Source organism: Colletotrichum destructivum, chromosome 1 (assembly GCF_034447905.1).
Source record: "Colletotrichum destructivum chromosome 1, complete sequence".
NCBI classification, from domain to species: domain Eukaryota; kingdom Fungi; phylum Ascomycota; class Sordariomycetes; order Glomerellales; family Glomerellaceae; genus Colletotrichum; species Colletotrichum destructivum.
The window spans coordinates 304567-331458 of NC_085896.1; the positions used below are offsets into that span (position 1 = coordinate 304567).

Below are 26892 nucleotides of genomic sequence, written 5' to 3' on the forward strand. Positions count from 1 at the left end.
TGATCAAGCCGGGTTGATAATTTCTTTAGCAACCTAGTCCTATGAAGAAGGCAGCAAACATTGCAGTTTGTGCCACGTTGAAGACTGGGCCGTGTCGGGTTTGCGCACTCGACTGACGCCAATATCGTACGGCTGCATTATCTGCTCATGAAGCCGCCAAGAGACTCGGTTGGATGTGATGGGAACGGGAATCAAAAACTGGTATGAGGATCAACTGAGCTTCTCAATCCATCAGATTGGGGTTAAAGGCCTTTTCCCTCGCCTGATTATCGTCATCGAGGAGGAAAGAGACTGCCGCCATTGCCAACACGAAAACTGATCATGGGCCTTCTCGTTGATGGTCCTCTCTTGGACCATTTGACGGCTTTCTTTCCAGCCATACTATTGGCAGCGTCCGTTTTCTACTTTCTTGCCCTTGGGCTATACCGTCTTACCCTTCACCCACTGGCCAAGTTCCCCGGCCCCAAGGTCTCGGCGTTCACGGGGTGGTATGAGTTCTACCTCGACCTATTTGGTGCACCCCGCAGAACCTTCGCGTTCCAAGTCCAGCGAATGCACGAGAAGTACGGCCCCATCGTCAGAATCAACCCCCACGAGCTCCACGTCAGCGACCCGGACTTCTTCGACGTCCTCAACGCCGGGGGCAGCGCTCGCAGGGACAAGTACCCCCCCAGCGCGAGCGTCCAGGGCACGCCGGACGGCATCTTCGGGACCGTCGGCCACGAGGCCCATCGTCGCCGTCGGGGTGCCATATCGGGCTTCTTCTCGAAGCAGTCGCTGCTGAAAGACGAGCGTCTTGTTCACGACAAGGCCAACCTCCTGTGCAACGTGTTCCGAAGCGCCATGGACGAGGGGCGGGCGATCAACGTTCGTGTCCCTCTGCTGGCGTTCGGGACAGACTTCTACTGCGCACACGCGCTTGGAGAACGGGGGAACATGCATTTGTTGGAAGACGAGAAAAAGGCCCAGGTGTGGAGAGATAGCATCGTTGGCTTGCTCCACGTCACCCCGGTCGTGAGGCAGTTTCCATGGGTTCTGTCCTACGCGTTCGGGCTACCCAGCTGGTTCATCAGATGGATCTCGTCGGATATGGCCCTCGTCGTAGATGTGTTTACGGTACGTCAGACCCAGCCGTGTTGTCGTCATAGGGAGCTGGCCAGTCCTAACAGCGAAGCAGGATATCCTCAAGCAAGCCGAAGCCGCTGTCGATGAGTCCAAGAGACCCAAGGCTGTGGAAAAAGGCCGGAGCAACCTGATGGACACGATCCTGGCGTCGGAATTGCCCAAAGGCGAGAAGACTGCTAATCGGATTGCGCAAGAGGGCTTCACCATTCTGACCGCCTCGGGCGATACACTCGGGAGGGTCATGACAACGGCAATCTACCACCTTCACTGCAACCCGGAATACTTGGCTAGGGTACGAGAGGAGCTGAAGACAGCGATGCCAGACCCCGACGTTTATGTGCCACTGAGCAAGATCGAGAGTCTGCCCTGGCTGGCAAGTAGACGCGGCATCTCTACTCAGTTGCCCAGACATCAATGCTAACGCGGCGTGAAGACAGCCGTTATCAAAGAGTCGCTTCGTATTGCCGGCCTCATCACAGCAAGGACGGTCTTACAAGCACCCAATGAGTGCCTGAAGTTCCAAGATTGGGTAATACCACGCAATGTGAGTTGCAACTTCTATGGATTTGGTCACTCTCTCAGTCTTGGATGGCCAAGGCTTGATCAATGTGGACTAATCATCACTGCTGCCGCAAGACACCAGTCGGCATGACTACCTCGGATTTGATGCTGGACCCCGCCGCATTCCCAGAGCCAAAGAGATTCGACCCCGGGAGATGGGAGCCATCGCACCCTCTGTACGCCCAGAGCACGAAGCATTTCGTCGCCTTCAGCAGAGGACACAGAAACTGCATCGGGCTGAAGTAAGTCGCCTTCACTCCCTCGCCGTGCCGGCCAGCGAGAACCGACTACTATCGGGTAAGCAAACAAATAAAGGCTGACTCTTCGGAACAGTCTGGCCTGGGCGCAGATGTACATCGCCCTCGCCAAGATCCTGCGCCGGTTCGAACTCGAGCTCTTCGACGTCGTCCGAGAGAGGGACATTGACCACCACCGCGACTGCTTCTTGGGCGAGCCGAGGGACGACACGAAAGGTGTCAGGGTCAAGGTCCTTGGTCTGCTGGAGTGAGCGAAGTTGAGACGAGGCCGCGATGGTCGTCCAGCACGATGTCCGCGTATGTGGATCTTGGGTTTCACGACACTTGGCATCGACGGATGTGCGGCCTCCTTTGCCAGTTGTGTAGTAGCGTCCTCCTGCCAACAAGAACGTCAAGTAGAGTACCGATGGCTCGGTTCTAGCGCTCTTCAACAGTGTCTATAGTTGTCTGAGCAGGTCGTTTTCTTTAATTCTAGGTCGATCATGTAATAACAACGGCTTCAGAGCGGCCAATCACTGTCGAGTGGCTTCAGGTAGACCATAGAGCAACCGTATCATGGACGCGTAGAAGGCAAGACATGGCGTAGCGTGCCACCCACGAAAAACGGCTCTGCATTGCTACATGGAAATGGATATCTAAACAGCCGGTTTGACCAGAACCGGCAACCGCGTGATCGCTCTCCGTGAAAACGGTCCCCATCAACAATCGAGACTCCTCACCGGAATCCGGAGGGGAGAGGGGGGGCGGGGACGGTGGTGGTCGGTATGGGCGGCGAGGAACCTTGGAAGGGCACGGCCACGAAAGAGCCATAAATAGCATCTATTATACGTCGTAGACGGTGTACATACCGGCTTGCACGCCCGTCAAGCGCTGCGCGAAAGAAGTCTAAAGTTGAGGATTGCATTTCGGACGAGTGCGGGCAGCGTTCGCTGTTGCAGTTCCATTCTTCAGCACACATTCCAGGAAGCATGCAGAATGTCTGCTCGCTGGGTTTCGATCTTTTCCCGTGGAAACTCTGCTCTTCTGGATATGGACCGAGAGAGTTACCCGTTTGGCATGATGATTCACGGTGCCCAAAGGGGGAAAAACTACTTGAATCGATCAAGTCTCACGGACTGTCTGTCCGATCGATTCCTTGCCCGGGAGGGATCAGCCAGGGAGCACTTTTAAGTCTATCCAACAGGCACAGTCGCGATTGTCAGATCGCCATCACTGCCGTTCGCTTTCGGACCATGGGCACGGCGATGCAACTGGTCCGAATCACGTCGGCTGTGGTCTTTCCGCCCCTCGGGCCGCAGATACTCGAATCGCTCGAAAGCTCTCCCTTGGCCCGTCGGACCCGTCAAACAACTCAGTCTGGTGAGAAGAGGAGAAAAAGGCTCTTTGCCGGTTCGGGCTTAGTGGCAGCGGCTCTCTCACACAGTCGTCTCAGGGGTTTGTCTGATCTACGACAGACAACGATTCCCCCCGCCCCTCCCCCTGGTTCCCCCTTGTTCAACCTGTGACGCCAGACCCCGGAGTCAACTGTTTGAAGTGTCCTATGGCGTCTGCCCACAGACCTCTTCCCATTCTCTTTCGAGGAGCCAAGGCCGGCTTGCCAAGTCAGGCGGACTGGCACCATCCCCCAAGGAGCCAAGACCGTTGTGGGTGAGACGACGTTTAAAATAACAGCTGGGGAGAGGGGAGAGGAGGTGGTTAGCATTTGTCCATCTGAGGATGATCCCGTTGGGAATTTGCTGGGCTTGTTTCCGCCCCCGAAAACGAAAGAGGAAAAAAACCTCCCACACCAAGTCAAAGGCGCCGCGAGTTGTTCGCCATGAGCCAAATTTGGATTTTGACTCATTAAGCCGCACTGCGACAGGGGCCTTCCCAACTCACTGACAAGGGATTAAGTACATCACATACGTACTAGTAGCACGGATTCTGGACGGCAGCACAGGTAGGAGGACTGTACCAGCAGAGAGTGGGAAAACGTGTGAGGCCATACGCTCCTTTTTTCGAGACAAGAGTGGTTCCCTCGTCCCCCCTCGTCTCTCCCTTGACAGTGACAGCTCTGGGAGTCTAAGACAAGCCAGGCCATCATCGGTTTGGTTCGTCTTCTCGCGTGGTGTCCTGGCCTCTCTAGGCCGATCTATTCCCGTTGCTGTACCCGTTCCCGGTCTCTATTCCTGTCACTGTCACAGCAGTTCTCTTCTCCATCATCTCTTCTTCTTCTTCTTCTTCCTCTTCTCTGCCCTCGAATCGTCGTCTGCGTCGACGGTGGGGCATGCTTTTGCTCAGTTCTTCTCTTCCATCCTCTCGGTAGCCAAGCCGTGTTTTGTATTGCGTTGCGTCTGCCGTTTGAAGAGGCGGCGGCATCGTCTCTTCGTCAAGCCAAGCCAAGCCAAGCCAGGTCAAGTCGGGTCGAGTCGAGTCGAGTCACCGGCGGAACAACCCCCTCGTGCTCGTGGTCTTCCTGTCTTCCATTCATCATCGACAGCTAGCACTGTTTTACCTCGTTTTCTTCTTTCTTCCCGACTTAGCCTTCACATTCTTCACTATCTATCTCTATTCCTTTTGTCTGACCCAATCAATCAACCGGATTGTAACCCACACGCTCTTTAATCGACAACTTACCTCTCCGCCTGGTGCAACCATTGAGCTCTACGCCGAAGCCCGAGTATTAACAAAAGTCGCCCGCAGTCGTTTGAGACAGTTCCCATGTGGCGACGACCGCGATAGCGCCCATCACCCCTCTCCAGCGCCGGAAATGGCGCTCCTCTCCTCTGCCATCCTGGCCCTGTCGCTACTCGGAAGAAACACGCAAGCATGGCCTCAGCTACCAACAGACGACGGCGACTTCACCTCGCTGACGACGCTCCCGACCATCCCCTACACCACGCAGGACAGCATCGACGTCGCCCCGCGCGGGCTATCCCTCCCCGCCGACGAGGACGCCGAGGCCGGCATGATGATGACGCTGCCGGTGACCTCGGGGCCGAGGAGGAAGCGGCGCACGCGCTCGCGGCGCAAGATCCTGCTCGACGACATGCTCGGCGACGACGACCTCGAAGCCGCCCTGCCCGAGGCGCCCCCGCAGCGGCTGAAGCCTCCGGTCTCGATGCGCGGCCTGCTGCCCGTCGACGACGACCAGGTCGACCTGAACGGCGCCTTCGTCACGCTGCCCGTCATCCACTCCACCAAGCGCGGCGTCTTCAGCCGGCAGGTCGAGGCGAAGCTTGCCAACCGGTCTGACGTGGCTTACTATGCCCAACGTAAGTCTTGAACCGCTCCCTTCCCTATGCCCCTTTTTACTAGGGCACATAGCATACCTACATCCATCCATCCAAACACAGGGACTAACAAGCTCCCCAGTCAACATCGGCACACCACCCCAGGCAGTGTATGCCCAGCTCGACACAGGCTCCTTCGAGCTCTGGGTGAACCCGGACTGCACCGTTCTGGCCGCCGCGGACCAGCGCTTCTGCGAGGCTGTCGGCTTCTACGACTCGGCCCGCTCGTCAACGGCCGTGTCGATGCAGACGTCCAAGACGCTCCGCTACGGCATCGGCGCCGCCAACATCACCTACGTCCGCGACAGCCTCTCCCTCGCCGGCTCCCGCTCGACGATGCGCCAGGTCCAGTTCGGCGTCGCCACCAGCTCCGAGGACCAGTTCGCCGGCATCCTCGGCATCGGCTACGGCGAGGGCGTCAACACGCGCTACAAGAACCTCGTCGACGAGCTCGCCGCCCAGGGCGTCACCCGCACCCGCGCCTTCAGCCTCGGCCTCGGCTCCAAGGACGAGCAGGAGGGCGCCATCATCTTCGGCGGCATCGACACGTCCAAGTTCTCGGGCGCCCTCGCCCGTCTGCCCATCGTCCCGGCCGGCCAGGCCCCGGACGGCGTCGCCCGGTATTGGGTGACGATGAACTCCCTCAGCCTGACGCCCCCGAGCCGCCGCACCCGCGTGTACCCCAACAGCAGGATGCCCGTCTTCCTCGACAGCGGCGCCACCCTGACGCTGCTGCCGGAGGCGCTCGCCAGCATGATCGCCGCCGACTTCGGCTCGCCCGGCATCGACGCCAACGGCTTCTACCCGGTCTCGTGCACCCTCGTTGGCCTCAACGGCACCGTCGACTTCGACTTTGACGGCATGAAGATCAGGGTCCCCTACAAGGAGATGATCCGCGAGCTGCGCACGACGCCGCCGGCCTGCTACCTGGGCATCGTGCCGAGCTCGGACTTTACGCTGCTGGGCGATACCTTTCTGCGCTCTGCCTATGGTATGTTTTGGACTCTCTGATGCTTCTTTTTCTCATGTGGATTGAGTCGGATGCTAACTCGCTCGGCAGCCGTATTCGACCTCGACAGCAACGCCGCCTACTTGGCGCAGTACAGCAACTGCGGCACGAGAACGATGCCTATTAGCCGGCCGGAAGACATCGCGGCCATCCGGGGGCTGTGCCCCGATCCCGTCGGGACAGTGCCCCCGCCGCCGGTCACCAACGGCACCACTACTCCGCCGGCCTCCGGATCCGGTCTGGGATCCGGACTTGGTTCCGGCCCGGGTGCGGGCTCAACCCTCCCTACCGGCCCCCCGCCGGATATGTCGGGGGTCCCAGCGGCAGGCACGGTATCGCCGGCATCCGCCACGAACCCCAGCATGCTTGCCGTTATTTCGACGCTGGTGTCGGCAGCGATGTTTCTGTAGATGTGGAGAAAAACGTCATTTTGTACATGTTGGTAGGAGAGCGTCCTTTGAGCATCATCTGTGAGCGGGCTGGGGGGTTAATGGATTATACGGCGCATTGGAGCGGTGGCATATTTTTTCGATTCTTTGCATGACGGGGGAGATCCTTTTTTATTTTATTCTTGACGTTGATTCGGCGCATGAGGATTGTAGCGAGCATTGGGCGAAGATCGCCTTTGGGCTGGACGACGGCGCAACCGGTTACGAAGAACGGCCGTCAAATTATATCACGGGCGGTTGATTATATCATCAAACGAATAAAAGCAGAATTGATTTCCTCCTCCAAGACACGTTCCCTGCCGAGTTTGCTAGTAATCGTTACAGCTCAGGGAGGACTAGGACTGCCCACTTGATAATAACAAGCCTGACTCGGAGCGTCATCTACGTCTATTGCAGTCTGACATTTCGATACTTGGTGTCCTTCCAGACTTGGGTATTGTCGAATATCGCCAACCCGACTCTTTGGAAAAAGCCTCGGCTAACCTGGACAACCATGAGTGCAACCCCCGAAAGGCCTCCGTTGTCTCTGATGGTCCCCAAGAGCAGATAACTCACGGCTCTCTCCCCTACCTCGTCTACGCTGTCGTCCAAATCGTAAAACACGTCCACCCGACTCTTGCCGCTTCCCCAGTCCTCAAACATTGCAGGATCGACCTCTTCATCATCGACCATCCGACACCTCAACACGACGTGCCTCGATACCCGCGCCTCCAGCAAATTCACCTCCTGAACGGACGCGTCCTCCCTCTCGAACATCTGCGTAAACCGGATCCGCCCATTTACCGAGGCCCACGACCAGCTCGGCGCCCTCTTCGTCTCCCTCGTCATCTCCTTCTCCTCATTCTCCCCGTCGCCCTCGTCACAGCCCTTCTTGGACCAAGCGAGCAGCTCGACGAACCACCTCCTCCACAGCCCGAACTCGTTGCCGTCCCGCCACACCGTCTCCAACTCCCTCGTGACCCCTCTGAGCGCATTCAGCCGGTCGTCCTTGAAGCCGAGCCGCCGGCGGGTGTACTGCTCGACGATGGTCCGCCAGAGGTACCGCCTCTCCACGTCCTCGTTGCCAAAGACGGACTCCGTCTCCTCGTCGAAGACGCTCCAGGGGAGGCCCTCCTGCGTCTGCAAGTAGTCCAGGCCGCCACCGTTGCCGTCACCCGAGCCGCCGCGCAGCTCCGTCTCCTTGCACTGCCACAGCAGCTCGTACTCGGAGAAGATGAGCATCCGCGACGACAGGAGGAACTCCTGCAGCACCCAGCCGCGCCCGTCCAGCGTGTGCTTGGGGATGTGGGCCTCGGCCCTGAGGTACACTGTTCCCATCCCCCCGTCGGCCTGCATCGGGACGCAGAATCTGTGCTCCGGCAGGTAGGTGGCCCTCATATCGAGGAACCCGTCGCCTGCCCTCTCCGCCGTGCCGGCCGCGATGGTGACAGCGGCGTTCTTGTAGATCATGGCCATGTTCGCAATCTCCCTCTCCTTGTCCGCGTTGCAGTCCTGGATGATGCACAGCGCGTCGATCCAGAGGTACCGGAATCCCAACCTTCTCGTCACGGCGATGGCGTCCCGCACGGTCTGCTGCAGGCCCTCGATCCTGATCCCTTCTTCCATGCTGGTCAGGGTCCTCCGTTTCAGCAGGCCGCGCTGCGGTCCGCCCCAGCAGTAGCTGAGTGCGGCGTACTCGCCGTGCTCCTCGGTGCCGTTGACGTAGAGCTTCAGCGTCGGGGCTGCGGCCGTGCCGAGGTCGAGGACACGGGAGGGGAGTACGGTGTCTTTGGCGTAGCGGCAAAGTTTGTGGGACTCCTTGCATGCGGCATATAGTCTGCGGGCACGGGAGATTGCTCTCTCGCTCTTCACGTCTCTCTGGAGTGGTCTTCGATAGATGCCGTCGCCAGCAGGATTACCTGTCGGCGTGTCAGCGAGAAAGACTGTGATGGATAAATGTTTAGGTCCAGATCACTTGCTAGATTACTGACTCACCTTGCTCGGCGTACGGATAGATGCTTGTTACAACCGCACCGGAAGAAAGACTGCCCTCCAAGACATCGATGCCGAAGGGGACAGCACCGGGACGTCTCTCGGAAGCACGGTTTCGGAATGTGAGGACATCATCGGCGTCCCACTTGTGCTCTTTTTTCTTCTCGATCGCGACGATGATGAAGACGCAGACTTCGCATCCCTCCATGGCTGAAGCGCAGCACTCGGCATACGAGGAATGCCGAAGCCCTCCGGCGGAGTTGAGTTCGGTCAGGCCTTCCTTCGTGAGAAGAAGCCGGCACCGAGAGCAGCACGCCTCGTCGGTGCCGGTCTCCCGGCTCCGCTTCGGATCCGGGACGACCGCTCCGTCATCCGTCGCGGACCGGCGCCGCCGGTGCATTAGCCGGCGGGGCATCGCTGCGGTCTCGGCCATGCTGAGGCTGGTCGCAATGCAGCTGCTGGGCGTTGAAAGGGGAATCTGAGGACGACGGTCTGCATCGTATCGGATTCCGCCTTGCAATGCCGCGGAAGGGACTTATGTGCTGTCAGACGAGCAACGGGGGTGTGTTGGAGGACGCCCGCGTGGCTGAGTCTTGCATGAAGGCAACCAGTCTAAGCATGCAGGGTGTCGAAATAGGGCGAACAGGCAGATTTCGGCTTTTCAGTTTATGTGTGTGTGTGTGTGTGTGTGAAGAGAGCCTGATCTTGCTTGGTTATGCAACGCAACTCGACCGTCTCTCCGATTGACAATGTCGATCAGTAATTACTTGTATACGATGTAGTCGCTTATGCAGGATGAAATCTTGAGCAGTATGGCAAGAAAAGAGTTGGTATTTTGGGGTATTTAGCAAAACGCGACGAGAGTCTCTGGTCGAAGCCCAGCTTGCAGACTCGGCTTCTATCGCGAAAACGAGGATGGATGGCCAAAGTGGCGTGAGGATGAGGATGAGGATGAGGATGCCAGCATCGCGAGGGCGCTGCCACAAAACAAATCCAACCTCTCTCCCCCCGTCTATATATGTGTGTGTGCGTGTGTTAGTGTTTATGTGCGTTTCCGTGCCTGTCTCAAACTAGCCGCCGCGAGTATCCCGTAACTCCATGTCAATCATGCAATCATTCAGTGTCGTATCCCATCTACGCGTGCGACTGGTCCATCTGGTCCGCATCGCAGACCTGTTCGTCGAACCCGATCGCCGCGAGGCTCTTCTTCACGTTCTGCTGTGATCTCATCTCCTACGGCGCGGGTCAGTCAGTAACGTCATATCAAAATACGACACGACATGACGGAGAAGACAAACCTCTTCGACCGTCCCCTTGATGACATATCTCGTGACGAGGACCTTCTGGTCCTGGCCGAACCGGATGGCGCGGGCGATGGCCTGGTTCTCGACGCTGGGGTTCCATTGCAGCTCGACAATGAAGACGCGGTTGGCGCAGGTGAGGTTGAGGCTGCGTATAACGGTTAGATCAGGTCGGTCATCCATCCATCCATCCATCCTACGGGGGGTTTCGAGACTTACCCAAAGGCCCCCGTGCCGGTTGTCATGATGAGCACCCGCACGCCGTCCTCCTTGGCGAACTTCTCGAGGATCTTCTGCCTCTCCGACAACGGACAGTTGCCGTCAATCATGTCGAACCGGACGCCGGCCCTCTCGAGGTGCATGCCGACCAGGTGCAGCGTCCTCGTCCAGCACGAGAAGACGATACTGGAAATCAGTTAGCAACACCGTACAACGAGCGGCACCATCATTGCTACTGATTCTGCTGCTGCTGTTGCTGCTACATACCTCTTGGTGGTCCAGACATCCTCCTTGACATCCCTGATCAAGGCTTCCATCTTGGTCGAATACCCAATGTGGTTGAAGTAAAGCTCGTCGTCTTTATCCGCCGACGTCTTCGCCGCCGGCGCGTCAACCATGTCCACGTCGCCAGACACGCCGCCGGGGCCGTCGACTCGGATCAACGGGGACGCCGCCGCTGGAGAAGCCGCCGCCTGCTGCGACCTGGCCGCCGTCCTCATCCAGTTCTCGCACACGGGACAGTGCCGCCTCCTCGTCGGACCCCCCGGCGCCGACATGTCTGACTCCTCCAGGCACTCGGAGCAGAGGACGTGGGCGCACTGCTCCTCGGCCTCGTTGCGCAGCCGGCTCGAGCCGAGGATGGGCATGGGCTGGTGGCAGCCGTCGCAGGTGATCTCGGCGTTGCGGCCCAGGGCCGAGACGGCGGCCTCGCGCTCCTCGAGGCGGCTCAGCCGGTGGCTGCGGCGCGACCACGAGAAGGGCTTCTGGTACGTGCCGTGGTTGCACAGGATGCGCATCTGCAGGTTCGCCTGGAACAGGCCGAACTTGGAGCTCTTCTCGACCTCGCCGACCTTCTGCTTGATGGTGCGCATGAGGATCCGCTTCGTCTTGTCGTACTGCTCGCGCTCGGCCGGCGTGAAGGCGAGCTCCTTGACGCGCTCCTCGAGCCCGGGCAGCGCGAGGAGCTCCTTGGTGCGCCGCAGGCAGAGCGAGTCGAGGAGCAGGATGAGGCGCTCCTTGATCTTCCTGGCGTCGCCGTTCTGCTCAAAGGGCACCTCGATGTACCGGCGGAACATGGCGGGCTCGTCAAAGGGCTTGGCGCGGATGAAGGCGAAGAGGGCGCCGATGTCGGCCAGCTTGTTCTGGATCGGCGTCCCCGTGAGGCACCAGCGCGAGTTTGCGTGGAGGGATCGGCAGGCGTGGAAAAAGGTCGTGGCCGGGCGGCGGATGACATGGGCTGGAGGGATTGGGGGGGTCAGTTGCCGTTCATGATGATGATATATGATAATTATGGAGGAGGGGAGGGGGGGCAAGATAAGTAGAAATCCCTCTCACCTTCGTCGAGAACAACTCGGTACCATCCAATCTTGTGCAGGATGGACGACTTCTTCTCGTACTCCGCCGCCAGGGTGTTGTAGGTGGTCACGACGATGTTGGAGTTCTTGATCTTGTCAATGTCCTTTTCGCGTTTCGGGCCGTGATATTGGATCTGGTTCAGATTCCCCTGTACGTGTCTAGAAGGGGCCGTTAGAGGGTGCGAGATACAGACGGGAGACGTGGAGGTCTGCCACTCACTTGGCAATCTCGTTCTTCCATTCGTAGATGAGGACTAGATTCGAGTCAGTCAGTGGCTGTTGCTATAACACCTACCTTCACTTCACGAGAGAGAAAGAAGTCGTCACTCACGAGCAGACGACACAACGACCAGGGTTGAGCCGGAGTAGCACAGCTCCTGGCTCTTTTCTTTGCTCTGCTCCTCCTGTTGAGCCCACTGCTGGCCGTTCTGCAACGTCGTCACGACCAGCGAGAGGATGGACAGGGACTTGCCCATGCCCATCTCGTCGGCCAGGATACCGCCGCCTCGCTCGTCCGGCCGGCTTTTCTGCTTGATGTTGGTGATTTTGTGGCGGAACCTGGTGTCGTTTAGTTGATGTGGAAGAGGGAATAGATAGGGGGGATTTGGGGGAACAGGAGAATAGAACTATGAAAAGAAGGAGTAGAAAGAAAAGGGGAAATCCCACCATTCCTGGCCCTCCTCCATCACGGGATGCCACAGGCGATATGCCAAGTCGATGTGGCCGGATTCCCTCTCGAGCATGAACGCAAGAGCCTGTTTCTGGTGTCTAAAAGAAAAGACGCATTAACTCAGTTTTGACTCAAGCCTCCCATCAACGATATTCATCCATCAAGAAAGACTAAACACGAGAAGAAGAAAAAACCACATAACAGTGACAACATCGACTTACTCTTGCAACTCGTGCTTGAGCCCTTGGACGCCGTCCTCGCGGCGGAGGTGCCGCTTCTTCTGTATCGAGTCGTACACCTCCATCATCATGAGCCGAAGCCTCTCCTCGCGCGGCTGGCGTCCCGACGGCGATGAAGGGTCCCCGTCGTCGCCGCGGACATGCCTCACCGTCGTCATCGTCGCATCCCCGGATGCGTGTTCGGCCTTGCGGGTGGCGAGCACATGCGGGTTCTCGTAGGGGAACCCGGCGCGCGCGTGGTCCGGCTTCTGCAGCCACAGCTTCCCATCCGACAGCTTGCCGCCGACCTTGGCCGCCGCGGCGCGTGGGCCGTAGACGTTGATGTCGACCTTGACCATGGCCTCGACGGGCTTCTTGGCGCGGCCGATGGTATCGCGCAGGGCGGTCGTCTGGGCAATGGGCTCGAACTCGAGGCCGTCATCACCGCCGCCGCGCAGGAGCTCGCCGAGGGTCTTGCCGGGCCCGGAGCGGAGGTAACCGAACTCGGTAGCCTCGTCGCCGTCGTCGTTGCTGCTGCTGCTGCCGCCGCCGCCGCCGTCGGACCCCCGAAAGGCGAGAAGGACGTGTTCCTGTTGCTCGCTGAGAGTGAAGCGCTGGTAGACGGGGCGACCGGGGGCGCGCATCGATTCCTTGTGGTGGGTGTTGCGGATCTTGGTGTCGATAACGCCCATGTCGCCTATCAACTTGACGTCTACATTATAGAGCTACTGCTTATGAGTGGGTTCTTGCTTATGGAAGAGAGAGAGAGAGAAATGGGAGAGAGGTGTAGAGAGAGAGGGAGGAAGAGGGAGGTAGAGAAAGAGAGAGGGAGACAGAGAAAGGAAAAGAGAAGAGATGAAGAGATTGGCAACTAACCATGCCGTAGCAGACCTTGTCCGTCTCATCATCTCGTGGAGACAAGTAGTAGTCGGAACCGGTGACACTGGACTCGGGTATGAGCGAGGGCGAGTGCGTCACGCGCAGGGAGTCTTGCGATGACGCTCCGGGGGACGGCTGGGGGGTGCTATACGTGTACGAGGCCTCGGGGGACACGGCGGCGGTGTTCCTGCCCCATGTCTCGAGGGCGTTTTCAAAGTCAAAAGGCGGCGCCTCGGCCTCGTCTCCGAAGTCGATGGCGCCCAGCTGGGGGCCGGCAGTGTAGTGGAAAAGGATGTTGCTGAAGACGTCGTCCATGGAGTCCAGGTCTTCCAACACGGGCGTCTCCTGGGGCGCGTCGGGGCTCTGGAACAGGGTCTGGCGCGGGTGGAAGCCGGTGTACTCCTGGTCGCCCTGGTACGATGGCGGGACGGAGCCGTACGGGGACATGGAAGACAGATCGGGGTAGTGGAGCTCGTCATCCTCCTCGTTGAGGAGTCTCTTTAGCGACGACATGGAGGACGGTGGGGGGGGGGGGGGGGACTGGGGGTTGGGAGTTGTGAAATTGTGTTCGTTGATGAGGGTGTCTGTCTGACTGCTGTCGGAGCAGAGTCCGGAGCCGTTGATGTTTGTTGTTGTCAATCACTATGTTGACTTTGACCAGACAACTCTAGGCTTCAACCGGGAACTCGAGTAATCTCAGAGACGAACTCGTCGAGTTACGCCTGTCTTGTCTCACGATCCAATTCCAGGGATCTCCTCGAGCAACCGGTGCTGGAGAGAGAGAATGTGTGTGAGTGAGTGGGAGAGAGTGAGAGACAACAACAACAACAACACACAAATGAGGCTCAGCGACTGCACAAGAGATGGAGAGTGAGTTGGGTGAGTGAGAGCATAAAGGAACGAGGCGAACCATGCCTCATACTTGACCACATGATGACGGGCGACGCGAGGCATCGGAAAGGCGACCGTTTTTTGCTATGCATCATGTTCGTCACCTCTCTCCCCTCCCCATGTGATATGTGTGCCCGCCGTGAGGCGCAGTGTGGGCGGACGATGATGAAGGCAAAATGGTGCATCCCGTTGGTGGTTCGCACATCGCCGAAGACTACGGCTGCGCTGCAGCGGCTCCCCAGGCCCGCGCATACGTAGTTTTTCCACTTGGTTAGTGCAATAGCGTCCCTGTCTAGGGGTCCCGGCCCCCAAAACGTGTCTTGGGGTCTCCTGGGTGGTCCTCTTGAGTCTAGAGTCCAGGGGTTGTCTGGGTCTTCTCATCCGCTTTGCAACCCGCTTTGCAACCCGCTTTTGCACCGCCCCCGAAGCGCCATCGAAGCCCCAGAAGCCCCCGGCACCCCGGTTCACCGACGGTTGCTCCGCCTCGAGCGAAAGAGAGAAAGAGAAACAGAGAGACACAGAGAGAGAGAGGGGCCTTCGGAGTCCGCCGACCGGGGGGGGGGGGGGGGGGGCTCTCCCAAGAGCCTCACTAACCGGAAGGAGGTTCGGGATGATGGGGAAATGCCCACCTTGCCGATGCTTGTTCTCGTGAGCCTCTTGTTTGTTCGGAGGAGACTCCGATTCGGTTTGTTGGAGATGTGACGTAGATTGACGATTTATGTCTCGTGGACGCCGACGAGATTGGGAGAGTCTCGTGATGCGTCAATTTCCAACTCGAGTTGTTGGTTGTGGGACGACGACAGCTCCAGCACGAGACTCACACATGACAAGTTGCAGCACGCATGAGTTGTAGTCAACACGGGGGAAAGAAAGACTCTCGGTCTTGGTCTTTGCGACAAACAATCAGGTTAAGCCGGCTTCTGTTAATGGATATAGAATGGAGGATACTGCAGAGATAGACAGAGAGAGACGACGACAAACAACACCACCCCCGCGTTGGCCGCCCACGCGGGAACGAATGCCATGACCCCTCACAAGGCGTCCGCGGGAGTCGAAAATCCCCCTCAAAGCCAAGCCAAAGCTGCCATGGGCCGGGAGCAATATGCAGGCCAAGAGACTTGTGGAAGTCGTCGGCCTGACAAACAAAACGTAGAGGGGAGAGGGGGGAGGCAGACTGTGAAGACTATAGCGTAGCACCCGAGAAACAGGGGGCACAGCACAACGCAGCACAGCACAGCATAGCAGAGCAGATTACAGCAGAGCACACCTCCTCTCCTCACGGCCTGAGCCGGGAGAACGGGGCAGAATGGAGAGGGGAGCATGGGAGTGTGTGGCAGTGCATGGGCTGCCTAGCGCCCTCTTCCTCGCGGCCCCCTTGCAAGTTGTACGCCAGGCGGGCCCCCGGCCATGACAACGTTCATTGGCGTGTTCCTGGATCGTCTCTCTCTCTCTCTCTCTTTCTCTCTCTCTCTGTCTTGTCTGTCTGTCTATCTCTGTCTTCTAGGGCGTGCTGTATCACCCTGTATCTCTTCTCGCCTGCAGGGGTTGCTCGGACGGGTTGTGGTATTCTTGTCTGGTGTTCCCGTTGCGCCTGGCTGCCTCTTTTTGCTGTGAGGAGCAGAGCAGAGCAGAGCATCAGCCTCAATCTCAATCGTTGGCAACCGACCGGACGGGTGGATGTCGTTCGAGTCCTCTTCCTCATCTTCCTCTCCATCTTCGTCTCCGTCTTCGCTTTCCTTCTCCGAGACTCGTCTTTTTCCCTTTTCCCTGTTTCGCGATCAGCTCTCCACTGTTTTGAGTCTCTCTCTCTCTCTCTCTCTCTACCTCACTGAGAGCGTACACATCCTCCCCGCAGCAGTTGGGTCCTGGCTGAGAGAGGGTTTGTTCTTCTTTTATGTTTTGTTGTGGTCCTGGCCCAACTCAGCGATCCACAACCTTGTTTGTATCTATCTCCCATCCGAGGCCCCGTACACGTGTAAATTTTTGGATTTCTCGATTCCGTGCATAGCCGGTGAGAGTCCCGTCCCGCGCCGGGCCGTAATCAGACCTAAGAGTCTATCGCCAGCCATGGCTCAAACCTTCGGGGCCGTCCCGGACAAGGACCTCCACGACGACCTCGGAGACGCCCTCACACAGAGCGCCGACGAGTTCAAGGCTCTCCTCGACACCAACCACGTCTGGGATTTCGAAAAGGCCACCAGTCGCGATGTCTACTGGGACCTCCAGGCCATCCAGTTCCAGCGCCAGGAGAAGCGGACCATGATGAACCTCAGCCGGATCCAGATGTTTTTTGACGGCATGGACGGCCTGCAGGAAGTCTTGGAGGAGTTGGAGCCCAGCAGAGCTGCCAGCATCATGGCGTATGTCTGGGGCCCGATGAGGTTTCTGTTAAAGGTGAGTAAAGCTTCATCAACCCGCCGTGACATAGAAATAAATACCAAGACATATTCTTTTTTCGTGATTTCTTGGTTGCTTCTTTCTTTCCTTTTTGTTTTCTTTTTCATTCCACATGTGAGGTACAATATAGTAACACACCTCGGCCAGGTCACAACAGTCAACGACAAGGCGTTCGACCAAATCCTCGAGGTCTACCAACGCTTGGGACATAACATCCCGCCCCTTGAGGAATACAAGCAGTTCTTCGCCGGCTCGCTGGACGCCAGGAGATGCCTGCTGCACCTCTACCGTGACGTTCTCGAGTTTCACAGACTGGCCTACAAGCTCTTTTCCCTCCGCACGTGTAAGTGTTTGCGCTGCAGGAAACCTTCCTGGTCTCCCCCCCCCTACTCATCCATCATCTGACAACACGGCCAAGTATGGACCAGGCTTCACAGGGCAACGTGGCGAGATCTCGAATCGACCTTTGCTCACCTCGCCTCGTCCATCGCGCTCCACGCCGACTTCATCCGAACCCACGGCCGCCGCGTCCACCGCGACCGGCTGCCCCTCCTCCGCGCCGTCGACTCGGGCTTCGCCGCGGCGCCCCCGTCCCCGCCTCCGCCTCCGGCCCCGGGTCCGGCCGACCACGACTTCCGCCGCGGGTACCAGCAGTACGAGGTCGCCTACGCCGTGTCGTGGAGGCAGTTCCGCCAGCGCGAGGAGGACCGCAAGAGCAAGCAAAAGACGCGGATCCTGAAATGGATCGCGGCGCCCAACAAGACCGAGACGCTCCACGACAGCTTCGTCCGCAAGCGGGGCCTGTGCCCGGACAGCGGCCGGTGGCTGTACAAGCGGTACGACGCCGTGTCCAACTGGATGCGCGAGGACCCTCCCCGTGACTCGACGCTCTGGGTCCACGGGCCGCGGGGCATGGGCAAGACGATCCTGGCGTCGCTCGTCGTCACCCGTCTGCGCGAGCTCATCCGCGAGGGCAGGGTCATCCCGGCCGGCGCCCAGGTGGGCTACTTCTACTGCCAGGAGGGCGACCAGGACATGGCCACGTACCTGGGCATCCTCCGGAGCCTCCTGCACCAGTTCGTCTCGGCCGCCGAGGTCATGACCCCTGACTCTCCGGATCATGGGGACGGCGACGTGGAGAGCAACACCTCATGCACCAAAAACAACAACAACAACAACAACAACAACAACGCCACGATCCTCCCCCTCTGCGCCGACAAGATCACCAACAGCGGCGGCTCCTCCCTCAGCTCGCCCGAGGCCGCCCTCCCGCTCCTCGAGGCCTTCTTCGACATCAACCCGCGGCAGTACCTCGTCGTCGACGGCCTCGACGAGTGCGCCGCGCCCACCGAGGTCCAGCAGGCCGTTGCCTTCCTCGCGGCCCAGGTGACGCGCTGCGAGGACGTCAGCCAGGGGTCGCTGCGCGTGCTCTTCGTCAGCGCCGCGTCCGCCGACGTGAGGCGCGTCATGGCCAAGCACGGCGTCCCCGGCGAGGGGGGCAGGGAGGTAACGCTCGACGTCAAGAACAACGCGCAGGACATCCGTGGCTACGTCCGCAAGAGGCTCGAGCCGGCCGAGCTGGCCAAGGCGAATCGGCGCTTCAACCTGACGGAAGCCGACGTCCAGGTCATCGAGGACCAGGTTGCGGTACAGAGTGAAGGTCAGTGAGGGGGGAAGAGTCTCGAGGCTGCCTCCCCGTCTCGTGTAATATGAGCTGACCTTTTGGGTTGTTGTAGGTGTCTTTCTGTACGCCGAGCTCGCCATGGAGTATCTCGTCAAGCAGATGACCAAGAAAGAGCTGCTCGAGAAGGTCAAGCCGGGGATGCTGCCAGATAAGTTGTCCACGATGTATGTTCTTCGTGTCCTCTTTTTATGTTTTCTCTTCTCTGCCTTGCTACCTGTTCTCATACCATCTCCGGTGTCACGACGTGTCGGTCTCTCATCCATCTCACTCCTTTTCACATTATCCACCACAAGCACCACAAGCACCATCGCCGTCACCGTCACCGACTAACACCCCCCAGGTACGACACCCTCCTCGGCACCCTCAAAGATAACCTCACGCAGCTGTCCCCCGAGCACTGGGCCAAGGCCAAACTGCTCCTCGGCTGGCTCGTCTGCGCCCACCGTCCGCTCAAGTGGCACGAGATCCAGGCCATCCTCGCCTTCGACCCGGACCACGACGCCGTCGACTTCGACCTGCGCATGATCCGCACCGAGAACGTGTCCGACTTCCTCGGCTCGCTCGTCCAGGTCCTGCCGGGGGACAACATCCGGCTGATCCATTCCACGGCGAAGAAGTAGGTTTCCCTCGGGCCATGCTTTGGCATCTCTTCAATCACTCCCCTTTTCACGTCTCTCGCGATGTGGTCGTCTCTCCAGCCTGCTGTATAATCTTCCTTCCCTTTACTTTCCTCACTCCCTCTTCTATCCTTTTCTCTCTTTACTCCCCAAGTCTCTCGCATATATATCACAAAACACCAGCAATACCCTCCCCCCCCACCCTCCCCGGCACCAACCCTTCGCTAACATGCCCAGACACCTCGTCAACACCGAGCATATAAACGACCAGTCCGTTCAGTGCGACCTCGCCATCCTCTGCCTCCGGTATCTCTCCCTCCGCTGCTTCGCCGCCCCGGACTACACCGAGGCCGAGCGCCGCCAGCACATCCTCCAGGGCTACTTCTCCTTCCAGGACTACGCCGCCTCGCAGTGGTACAAACACATCGACAGTGTCATCACGTCGTGCCGGGACGTCTTCCTCCTCCCCGCCCCCGCCACCGCCTCCGCCCCGTCGTCCCCCTCGAGCATCTACACCCATCACCTCCTCGCATCAACATCACACCCGGCCACCACCACCACCACCACCGCCGCCGTCACCATCGTCCAGCAGCTCCGGCGAGAACACTACGTCGCCGCCTTCACCTCGGCCCTCGACCGCTTCACCTCCGCCTACGACCAAGACCTCGAACCGTCCGCCTCGCCGCCTCACCCGGACCTCCCGCTCGACAGCATCGCGGCCTACTCCGGCCTCCCCTTCTACCCGTCCCTCCACCGCCTCTGGAAGCACATCTTGGCCCACCAGCGCCGCCCCATCGAGGACCGCAACAAGATCGGCATCCCCCGCCTCGACGCCGCCCTCGCCCTCCACCGCGCCGCCATCGAGACCACCGTCCGGCCCTCTACCGCTGCCGCCGTCGGAGCCGACACCATCGAGCTCTACTACGGCCCCAACCTCTACAAGTGCCACCGCACCCTCTGCGCCTTCTTCCACCGCGGCTTCGACGCCCGCCGCGACCGCGACGCCCACCAGGCCCGGCACGACCGGCCGTACCGGTGCCCGCTCGACGCCTGCGACTACGCCCCCTTCGGCTTCTCCTCCAACAAGGATAAGGACCGCCACGTGCGCAACTACCACCCGGAGCTGAGCGACGCGCCCTCGGCCTTTTTGCAGATGAGCCGCCGCGTCGAGCCCGCCAAGTTCCGCTGCAACATGTGCTCCAAGACCTTCACGCGCAACATCAACCTCAAGGGCCACGAGCGGAGCCACTTTGGCGAGAGGCCGTACGCCTGCTCCAACTGCGGCAAGGCGTTTGCGAGGCTCAACGACTGCCGTCGGCACGAGCGGATTCACATGAGGAGGGGGACGTGAGGCATGCATATATTTTTTACAAATGTTTCCATATGTGCTCGTGCATATGGTATGGCGTTTGGTGTTTACGGCGGGAAGTCATGGACGGCAAAAGGTTCTCCAGATGCTCGCGGGCATATCAAGTACGTTTTGTTCGTTTTCGAAACCATGGAAATGGTATGTACATATATAGCAAAAGTAAAGTGGAAGTAGTCCAGTCGAGGTCGTCGGGAAGACAGAAATTCCATGTGGTCCTGTGAATATGCTTAGGCGATGGATGTATGGAGAATGGGTGTTTGGTCCAGCAGTATTTTTCAACGGATGTATCATTCTGTGTGATCACATAGCCAGAGAAAAGAGAACAGTGGTGTTCGTGTTTACACCAGAATACAGAGACAGCGGTGCAGACTTTTGACACATTGCCAACGTCCCGAGTCCCGGAGACCGTGGACCTGTCCGTGACACCAAGTCAGTCTTTTTCGACGGCGATGATGGTGACACGAAGCTCACAACCCACCTCCAGCATAGTAGCAACATCATGAAAACCAAGGACAGTATACGTCATCGCAGCACATCAATCGTCTCCTCGGTCTCAATCATGGCTTGAGCCGAGTGTTCTGGAAGCTTCGTCACCACCAACCCACACGACCGTTGCGCCGTCGTCGGCAAAAGCAGAATGGCCGATCACCACAGCGATCGGCGGGTGGTGGCCAGGCCCATCAAGAAGACTTGTCCGACACACCCAACTGCCGATAACCTCCGAGGGATCATCAACCGGGGGGGGGGGAGGAACAGAATGCAAGATGAGAGACCCCGAGGAGGAAGAGAGACCGCTCCCAGCCACGTATTGTCGACATTCTCAGCTTTCCGAAGAAAACCCACCCACCATGCTATTCGCCCGCGCCGCACGGGACTATGCCAGAAACTGCCATGACTGCATACGAAAGCGATCGATACGTATGTATGTACCTATGTCGCACAGTATGTCAGTTATACCGGACCAGGGCACCGAGCCATCGCCGCGGTGCCGCGAGCCAGTTTCCCACCTCGTTTACGTCCCCCCCATCAAAGGAAACTTTTGGCCGAATACCGCAAGATCGGCACCGATCGACGAGGCCGAAAGGGGCGGCGGCCGGTGAACACGCCCTCGGGCAGGCCTGGCTGGTGGGCTGGGCGAACTGGCCGGGCGTAGCCCCCCTTTTCCCGGTAGCGCGGACATCAACTTCGGTTCAAACGAGGCCGAGGGCAGCCCGTGAAACTCGGCCATGGATGAAGCAGACGTTGGGCTCTGGGGCTTCAGCTAGAGAGATGGACAAACACGTGAGAAGAGAGGCCAAGACTGGCAACGTCCGTTAGCCACTTCTCGTATGTCATTAATTCAACCGGCACTAGGAGGCTGGCCGGCGCGCGGCGGGGTGCTGCTGGTGGTCCATGGGATATCATCAGCTCCTACGACCTTGGAGATTCTTCCCCCGAGGCTAGAACAAAGAAAGCCGCACCACCGTGACTCGGCGTGGCGTGGTTCAAGGTTCGACGTTGACATAACTCCGGGTCGGTCGATTCCAGGAACGGCAGTCTGCAGCCAGGCGGCCTAGTAGTGTCACCCAGTGACGAATGAATTGGCCCATAACGATATGGCGTGGTAAAAGGGGCCTGGCCGGCGGTGGCGGGACCCTTTTTCCCTTCTTGTGACGTTTTGCTTGGCTTGATGGTAGCTTGGTAGCGGCAAAAGAAGCCATCGTTTCGCGACGTGGAACGATGAGATGCGCATGGCCAACGACATTTCACACACACACACACACCCTCATCCTGTGTGTGTGTATGTACATGTGTGTGTGTATGTTTGTGTGTGTGTATGTGTGTGTGTGTATGTAGGTGTGTGTGTGTGTGTGTGTGTGTGTGTGTGTGTGTGGGTCAACGTACACAACCAAAGCCACGGCATGTATTCGCTGGAGCAAAGCGCAACAGGCAGATCAGAACCAATCATCCAAATTGTGGCGAGAAACGGACAACGGGTGGGATTGTCGAACTGCTGCGCTATATCCAAACCGTCATAGTTCGTTGGGAGGGAGGGGGGGGGGGGGGGGTTAGTGTGGCGAGTGCAGCTCAACGAACATTCGCAGAACCTGAAGAATCTTGCAGACCTGCCGGCGATCCCTCCGGTCTGCTGGTGATTTACGACCGGAGAGGCAGGGTCGGAGTGTGGATATCCAAAAAGACCGGCATGTCGGTCATGGTCTGGCCTAATCGTCTTGGGAGAATGACATGCCGCCGCCGTCGCCGACGAGACAATGTATGTTCAGGTGGTATGAGGTGTGGTTGTGATGGGTGGTGGTGGTGGTGGTGGTGACGACAACGGGCCAAGTCGATTCCTCCTCCATCGGATAAGCAACGATAATCACCAACACCGGATGCCAGACTTATTCCCGAGTGACATTGGCGGCGGCGGCGTTGTCGTCGTCGTTGTCGTCCGTTACATATGCAGACGGCGAGGGGAGCCAAACACCCACCCCCCAGTTAAGTTTCCCACTGTGGCAGCTCAGGCGGGACATGTTCGGAACAGACGGCAGAGTCGACGGGGAATACTCCGTCACAATGGCCGTCCGTTGGCAGTCGCAACTACTGTGACGTTGCTCCGTTTATTCAGTATTCGGATATACCTCATTCTTTCTTAAGTGATAACCAGACGCCCGAGAACAGGACTTCATATCGGTCCAAGTGTGAACGAAGCCTCCCGTAGACAGGTGAGCTAGATGTTGAATGTGACGGGCTTCGCTCGCAGACCCTACAGGCAGCCTACAGATACTCACAGTGCTTACTTGGTTCCCCAACCGGACGGACGCTTCATGTGCTCCTCTGGATTCGCCTTGGCGTGCCGGGGACAACCAGGATGCGGCTGCGAGCTCTGACGAAACGTTTTATTTCGGGTTTCTCTCGTCTCATCGGACTGCGATTAGATGGATCAGCCCTGACAAACCAGAGGACGAAACAAGCCCGCGACCCCGATGCCGATGGCGACGGTTCACCACCATCACCCGTACTTCAGGTCGGGATCTGGAGGAGCAGCAGCAGCAGCAGCAGCAGCAGCAGCAGCAGCAGGGCTACGTCACCCGGCCCTCCTGAGCACGTTACACGCAGGGCTTCTTTGGCATAAGCGGCATGAAGCATTAAGCATGGAGCATGCAGGCGCGCGGCGTCAACAGCAAAGAGACAAAGAGAAAGAGAGAGAAGGAGAGAAAGCGAGACTACAAAGTACAGATAGATGACATGCCTAGGGAAGGGCGTCCGAGAACTGCTAACCGGTCTGGGGGCGGCCCCTCGTGGACGCAAGAGACCCGACCCTTCTCGGTGAACGAGCAACAAGAGATTGAGATTGCTCGCTCCCGGACTGTTTTTTTGTCTCTTAATTCCCGAAGATGCTTGCATGTCGTGGGCTGGTCCGAGAACAGATTCACTTTGGAAAAAGTCTGGGGTAGACAGGGGGGGGAGAGGGGGGGGGGGGGGGGGGCCAACCCAGCGCGAAGGGAGGGGGGACCATCGACACAATATCGGCCAGGGGTGTCAGTCAGCCGGGCTCATTTGACGGGAATGAAGGTGCTCCGGCTTCTTCTCAATTTGACAGCAATTGATGCAAGTTGCTTGAGACAGTGATGAGATTGGCTGACGGGGTTTGGGGTTCGATTCGGAGACTGCCTCCCATCACTGGGGTGGCTCGATGGCTGGATGCTGGCTAGCCTGCTCGGCTGGAGAAAGGGACCTCCCTCTCTCTGTTCCTCTCTCTCTCTCTCTCTCTCTTTTCTCTCATTGCCGATTGCTCAAGCAGCCCGGGCATGCTTGATACGTTCCCCGGTGCCGTACCGTGTGACACTTCTGACGCTAAAGGGATTGGACAAGCTTGGGTGCTCTCGTCCCTCCTTTCGTCTACCCACCCACCCATCCATCCATCTTGCCATCCTTCATAGTGTGGGCGGGTTTGGGGTCAGTGTGCGTGGCCCTAGCTGTCTGTCATGCAGGGTTCAAGAAACGTGGACGAGGACGGGAAGTAGATAGGAAGGGGGGGGTGGTAGCGGGCGTCGTGGCCCAGGAACGTCGGTTCTCGACGTGCATTTGTCACTGGCGCTTGACATCGGGGTTGATCATGGTAAAAGTCGGCGGGCTTACACCAAGCTTGCAGAAAGCCAGCCTGTGTCTCCTCGATTCGTCCTTTTGAACCAGGAAAAAGCCGCCGGGCCTAGCAAATGGCATCCTTCTGATGAACGGGTAGGTAGGTGGGCGGTTGGGTCACACATGTCCCTTTGCACAGCCTCAACAACGACCTTGCTTCCTCTCGGTGACATGCCGTTGGCTCCAGGCTCCAAGCTCCAAACTCCAACACGGCGTGGATCGGCAGGTCGAGGCAAATGCAATGCAATGGCGGCCCATGTTAGCGTTGCTGCGTTGCTGCGTTGCTGCGTCGGTCAAAGTCCAGACACGGCCGGAGATAGGGCACACGCCCCCCGTCTTGCAGCTCTCGCAGCTCTCGCAGCTGTCGCAGCTCCCGTAGCTCTACGGACACTGGATACTGGATACTGATACAATTACTGTGTGCGTAAAGTCTCTTCCAACATGGACGAGCTCAGGGGCGGGGGTGGGTAGGAGGTCATCGTCGTCGCCGGGGTAGGGTTGCAGTGGGTAATAGTTGCATCTCCGTCCTGCGTCCAGGACATACTCCGTACGAATAAAATACACCAGGAACATGCTGTTAGTACAGTAGCCCGATGCCCAGCGATTGTGAGAGGTAATTTTGGGGAAAGTTGGAGAACCGCTTCCGTTCCGGAGCAGGGTGACGGTGCCGAGCAGCGAATATGTCGTACATGTCGCAGCAGACACGGGTAAACCGATGGTGTCCTCTTGTGTCGGAAGGGAGCCAGGTAGGCAGATTGTGCTGCAACCCGATACTATTTATTCTCCGTCGCTTGTTGCATTTCTACGCATATTTATATGCGTGCGAGAATGAGTGAGCGAGAGAGATAGTTCGTGTACGCCAGCCAAGGCCTGATCAGAGCAACCAACAAGTAGCAGCCTCTGCAGTCTTTTGCCACCATCCATGGCTCGCACATGGATCAAAGTCCACCGCGGGCTAAGGTTGGATGATGCTTCTGAAGTTCTGACCGCCGCAAAAATAAAAAAATAAAAAATTACAAAGTCTCTTGTAGTGGCCACGACGGCAGTGGGACATGACCCGGCAAGCCTCGGAAGCTTGTAGAGCTACTGTAGAATGCCAACCAGGCAGAGAGAAAGAAAGAGAAGAAAAAAAAAGAAAAGGGAAAAGGAGAGAGTTCCGCAAGCTTTCGTTTTGTTTCGCAGTCGGATACTCCGCCACATGCCTCGTAGGATTCCCCGTCGATAGGCTGAGACCTTGCGTCAACGGCCACCAGCCCGACCACCACTCCATAACCATCCAGGACCCTTGCTTGCTGTCATTCCACCACCCCACGGCTGCAGATGGTGTGCGTGGGACGTGCTGATGATACATGCCTGTATATACGTACGTTGTCCTGTGTGGAAGTATGTGCGATGCTTTGCCCACCCATCGAGACCAGGCACAACGGACGGTTGCCGAACCCGGTCGACCTTGGTTGGAGAAGCGTGCTGGACTTGACATTGAGACGAGACAGCGACCTTGTGGGATTGTTGGATAGAGAAAGCCCTGGGCATCAACAGTTTGGTATAGTTAGCACCGCATACCCATTGGCCCACGGCCGCTCTGTGGCAGGGAGACCAAGGCGGGTGATTGACCGCTCAGTCATGCACCGACGAGATTTAATTGGGTTGTAATGGATGGACCAGCCTGCTAAGGAGAATGCGATCCGACGACAGTTGTTACATTGGTTTACAGGACAGGAATGATCCAAGGGCATCCGTTCCCAGCGTGGGTTGAAAGAGTCACCACCAATGTATCCGTCCTGTAGTCCTTACGTGGATGTCGATGCTGAATTAGACAAGCCCGCCCACAACTGCGGTATTACTGCTCACCGTCTTCTCGTGAGTCGGCCTGAACCCGGTCAGTCGATGGAGGCCGGCGTGTCTGAGATAGAGCAGTGGCAGGCTGGCAGCTGCATCCCGTTCCCGTGATCAGTACTCTGTACAAAGCACTGCCATAAATAACGCCCCTCGAGACCACCAGCGAGCGGTGCCGCTAGGCTAGCCAAAACAGGGAGCGTGCAGATCGTTGGCTTGCCCAAGGGTTATACAGGGTATGTCCGCTTCCCTTAAGTAAGCAGGCTGGTGTCCTAGACTCGAATCCCTCTCCCAGTCTCTACGACCGCCGCCACCCACCACCCCCCGAGATGACCTAGAGGTCACAAGGACAAAAGACGGAGTGTGTGCAACAGGGGTGGCATGTTAAGCCGTTGATACCCCATACTGCATAGTGCCATCGTTCCGGACTTGGAAATCGGATACACCATGTCTTCCTTCATAGGCTCGGCTCGCTGTGATGCCCTGACCCGTCCAGGCGTCGCCGTGCGGTACGTCGTGGCGTGGGCGCTGTCAACATGTCGGCGGCATCACCGGCGTCTGCACTATTGCCCTGGCTTCTGCCCCAGCCGCTTTCTCGCCCTTTGGGATGGCAGCAAGGTGTGTTTCAACGTTGTGGGCTGTATGACGCAGAGCAACGGGGTCTTTGAATTTGGTCTAGGACAAAGG

General features: G+C 58.3%; 5 protein-coding genes across 5 annotated transcripts; 3 read left to right on the forward strand and 2 right to left on the reverse strand.

The window, feature by feature from the left end:
• Positions 1 to 321: 321 nt before the first annotated feature.
• Positions 322 to 2194, forward strand: CDEST_00103 (Putative cytochrome P450; the record flags this gene model as incomplete). The annotated part of the gene is made up of 5 exons (XM_062916262.1): positions 322 to 1116; positions 1178 to 1502; positions 1563 to 1669; positions 1762 to 1928; positions 2020 to 2194. 5 exons carry the CDS (start codon positions 322 to 324, stop codon positions 2192 to 2194), a joined length of 1569 nt encoding a protein of 522 aa, XP_062772313.1.
• A 1968-nt stretch (positions 2195 to 4162) lies between these two features.
• Positions 4163 to 6636, forward strand: CDEST_00104 (Putative aspartic peptidase A1 family, aspartic peptidase domain superfamily). Its single transcript, XM_062916263.1, has 3 exons — positions 4163 to 5197; positions 5298 to 6206; positions 6276 to 6636. The coding sequence occupies exons 1-3, from the start codon at positions 4693 to 4695 to the stop codon at positions 6632 to 6634; spliced, it is 1773 nt and encodes a 590-aa protein (XP_062772314.1). The 5' UTR covers positions 4163 to 4692; the 3' UTR covers positions 6635 to 6636.
• Position 6637: 1 nt separating this feature from the next.
• On the reverse strand, positions 6638 to 9077 carry CDEST_00105 (Putative heterokaryon incompatibility; the record flags this gene model as incomplete). Its single annotated transcript, XM_062916264.1, has 2 exons — positions 6638 to 8571; positions 8648 to 9077. 2 exons carry the CDS (start codon positions 9075 to 9077, stop codon positions 7061 to 7063), a joined length of 1941 nt encoding a protein of 646 aa, XP_062772315.1. The 3' UTR covers positions 6638 to 7060.
• Positions 9078 to 9422: 345 nt separating this feature from the next.
• CDEST_00106 (Putative helicase, Zinc finger, RING-type, Helicase superfamily 1/2, ATP-binding protein) lies at positions 9423 to 14247 on the reverse strand. The gene is made up of 10 exons (XM_062916265.1): positions 13284 to 14247; positions 12411 to 13132; positions 12186 to 12287; positions 11851 to 12077; positions 11740 to 11773; positions 11500 to 11678; positions 10432 to 11401; positions 10165 to 10350; positions 9943 to 10093; positions 9423 to 9877 (listed from the first exon to the last, which is right to left on the reverse strand). The coding sequence occupies exons 1-10, from the start codon at positions 13797 to 13799 to the stop codon at positions 9779 to 9781; spliced, it is 3186 nt and encodes a 1061-aa protein (XP_062772316.1). The 5' UTR covers positions 13800 to 14247; the 3' UTR covers positions 9423 to 9778.
• Positions 14248 to 16244: 1997 nt separating this feature from the next.
• Positions 16245 to 20226, forward strand: CDEST_00107 (Putative Zinc finger C2H2-type, P-loop containing nucleoside triphosphate hydrolase; the record flags this gene model as incomplete). The annotated part of the gene is made up of 6 exons (XM_062916266.1): positions 16245 to 16571; positions 16722 to 16917; positions 16993 to 18234; positions 18311 to 18422; positions 18599 to 18874; positions 19113 to 20226. 6 exons carry the CDS (start codon positions 16245 to 16247, stop codon positions 20224 to 20226), a joined length of 3267 nt encoding a protein of 1088 aa, XP_062772317.1.
• Positions 20227 to 26892: the final 6666 nt, after the last annotated feature.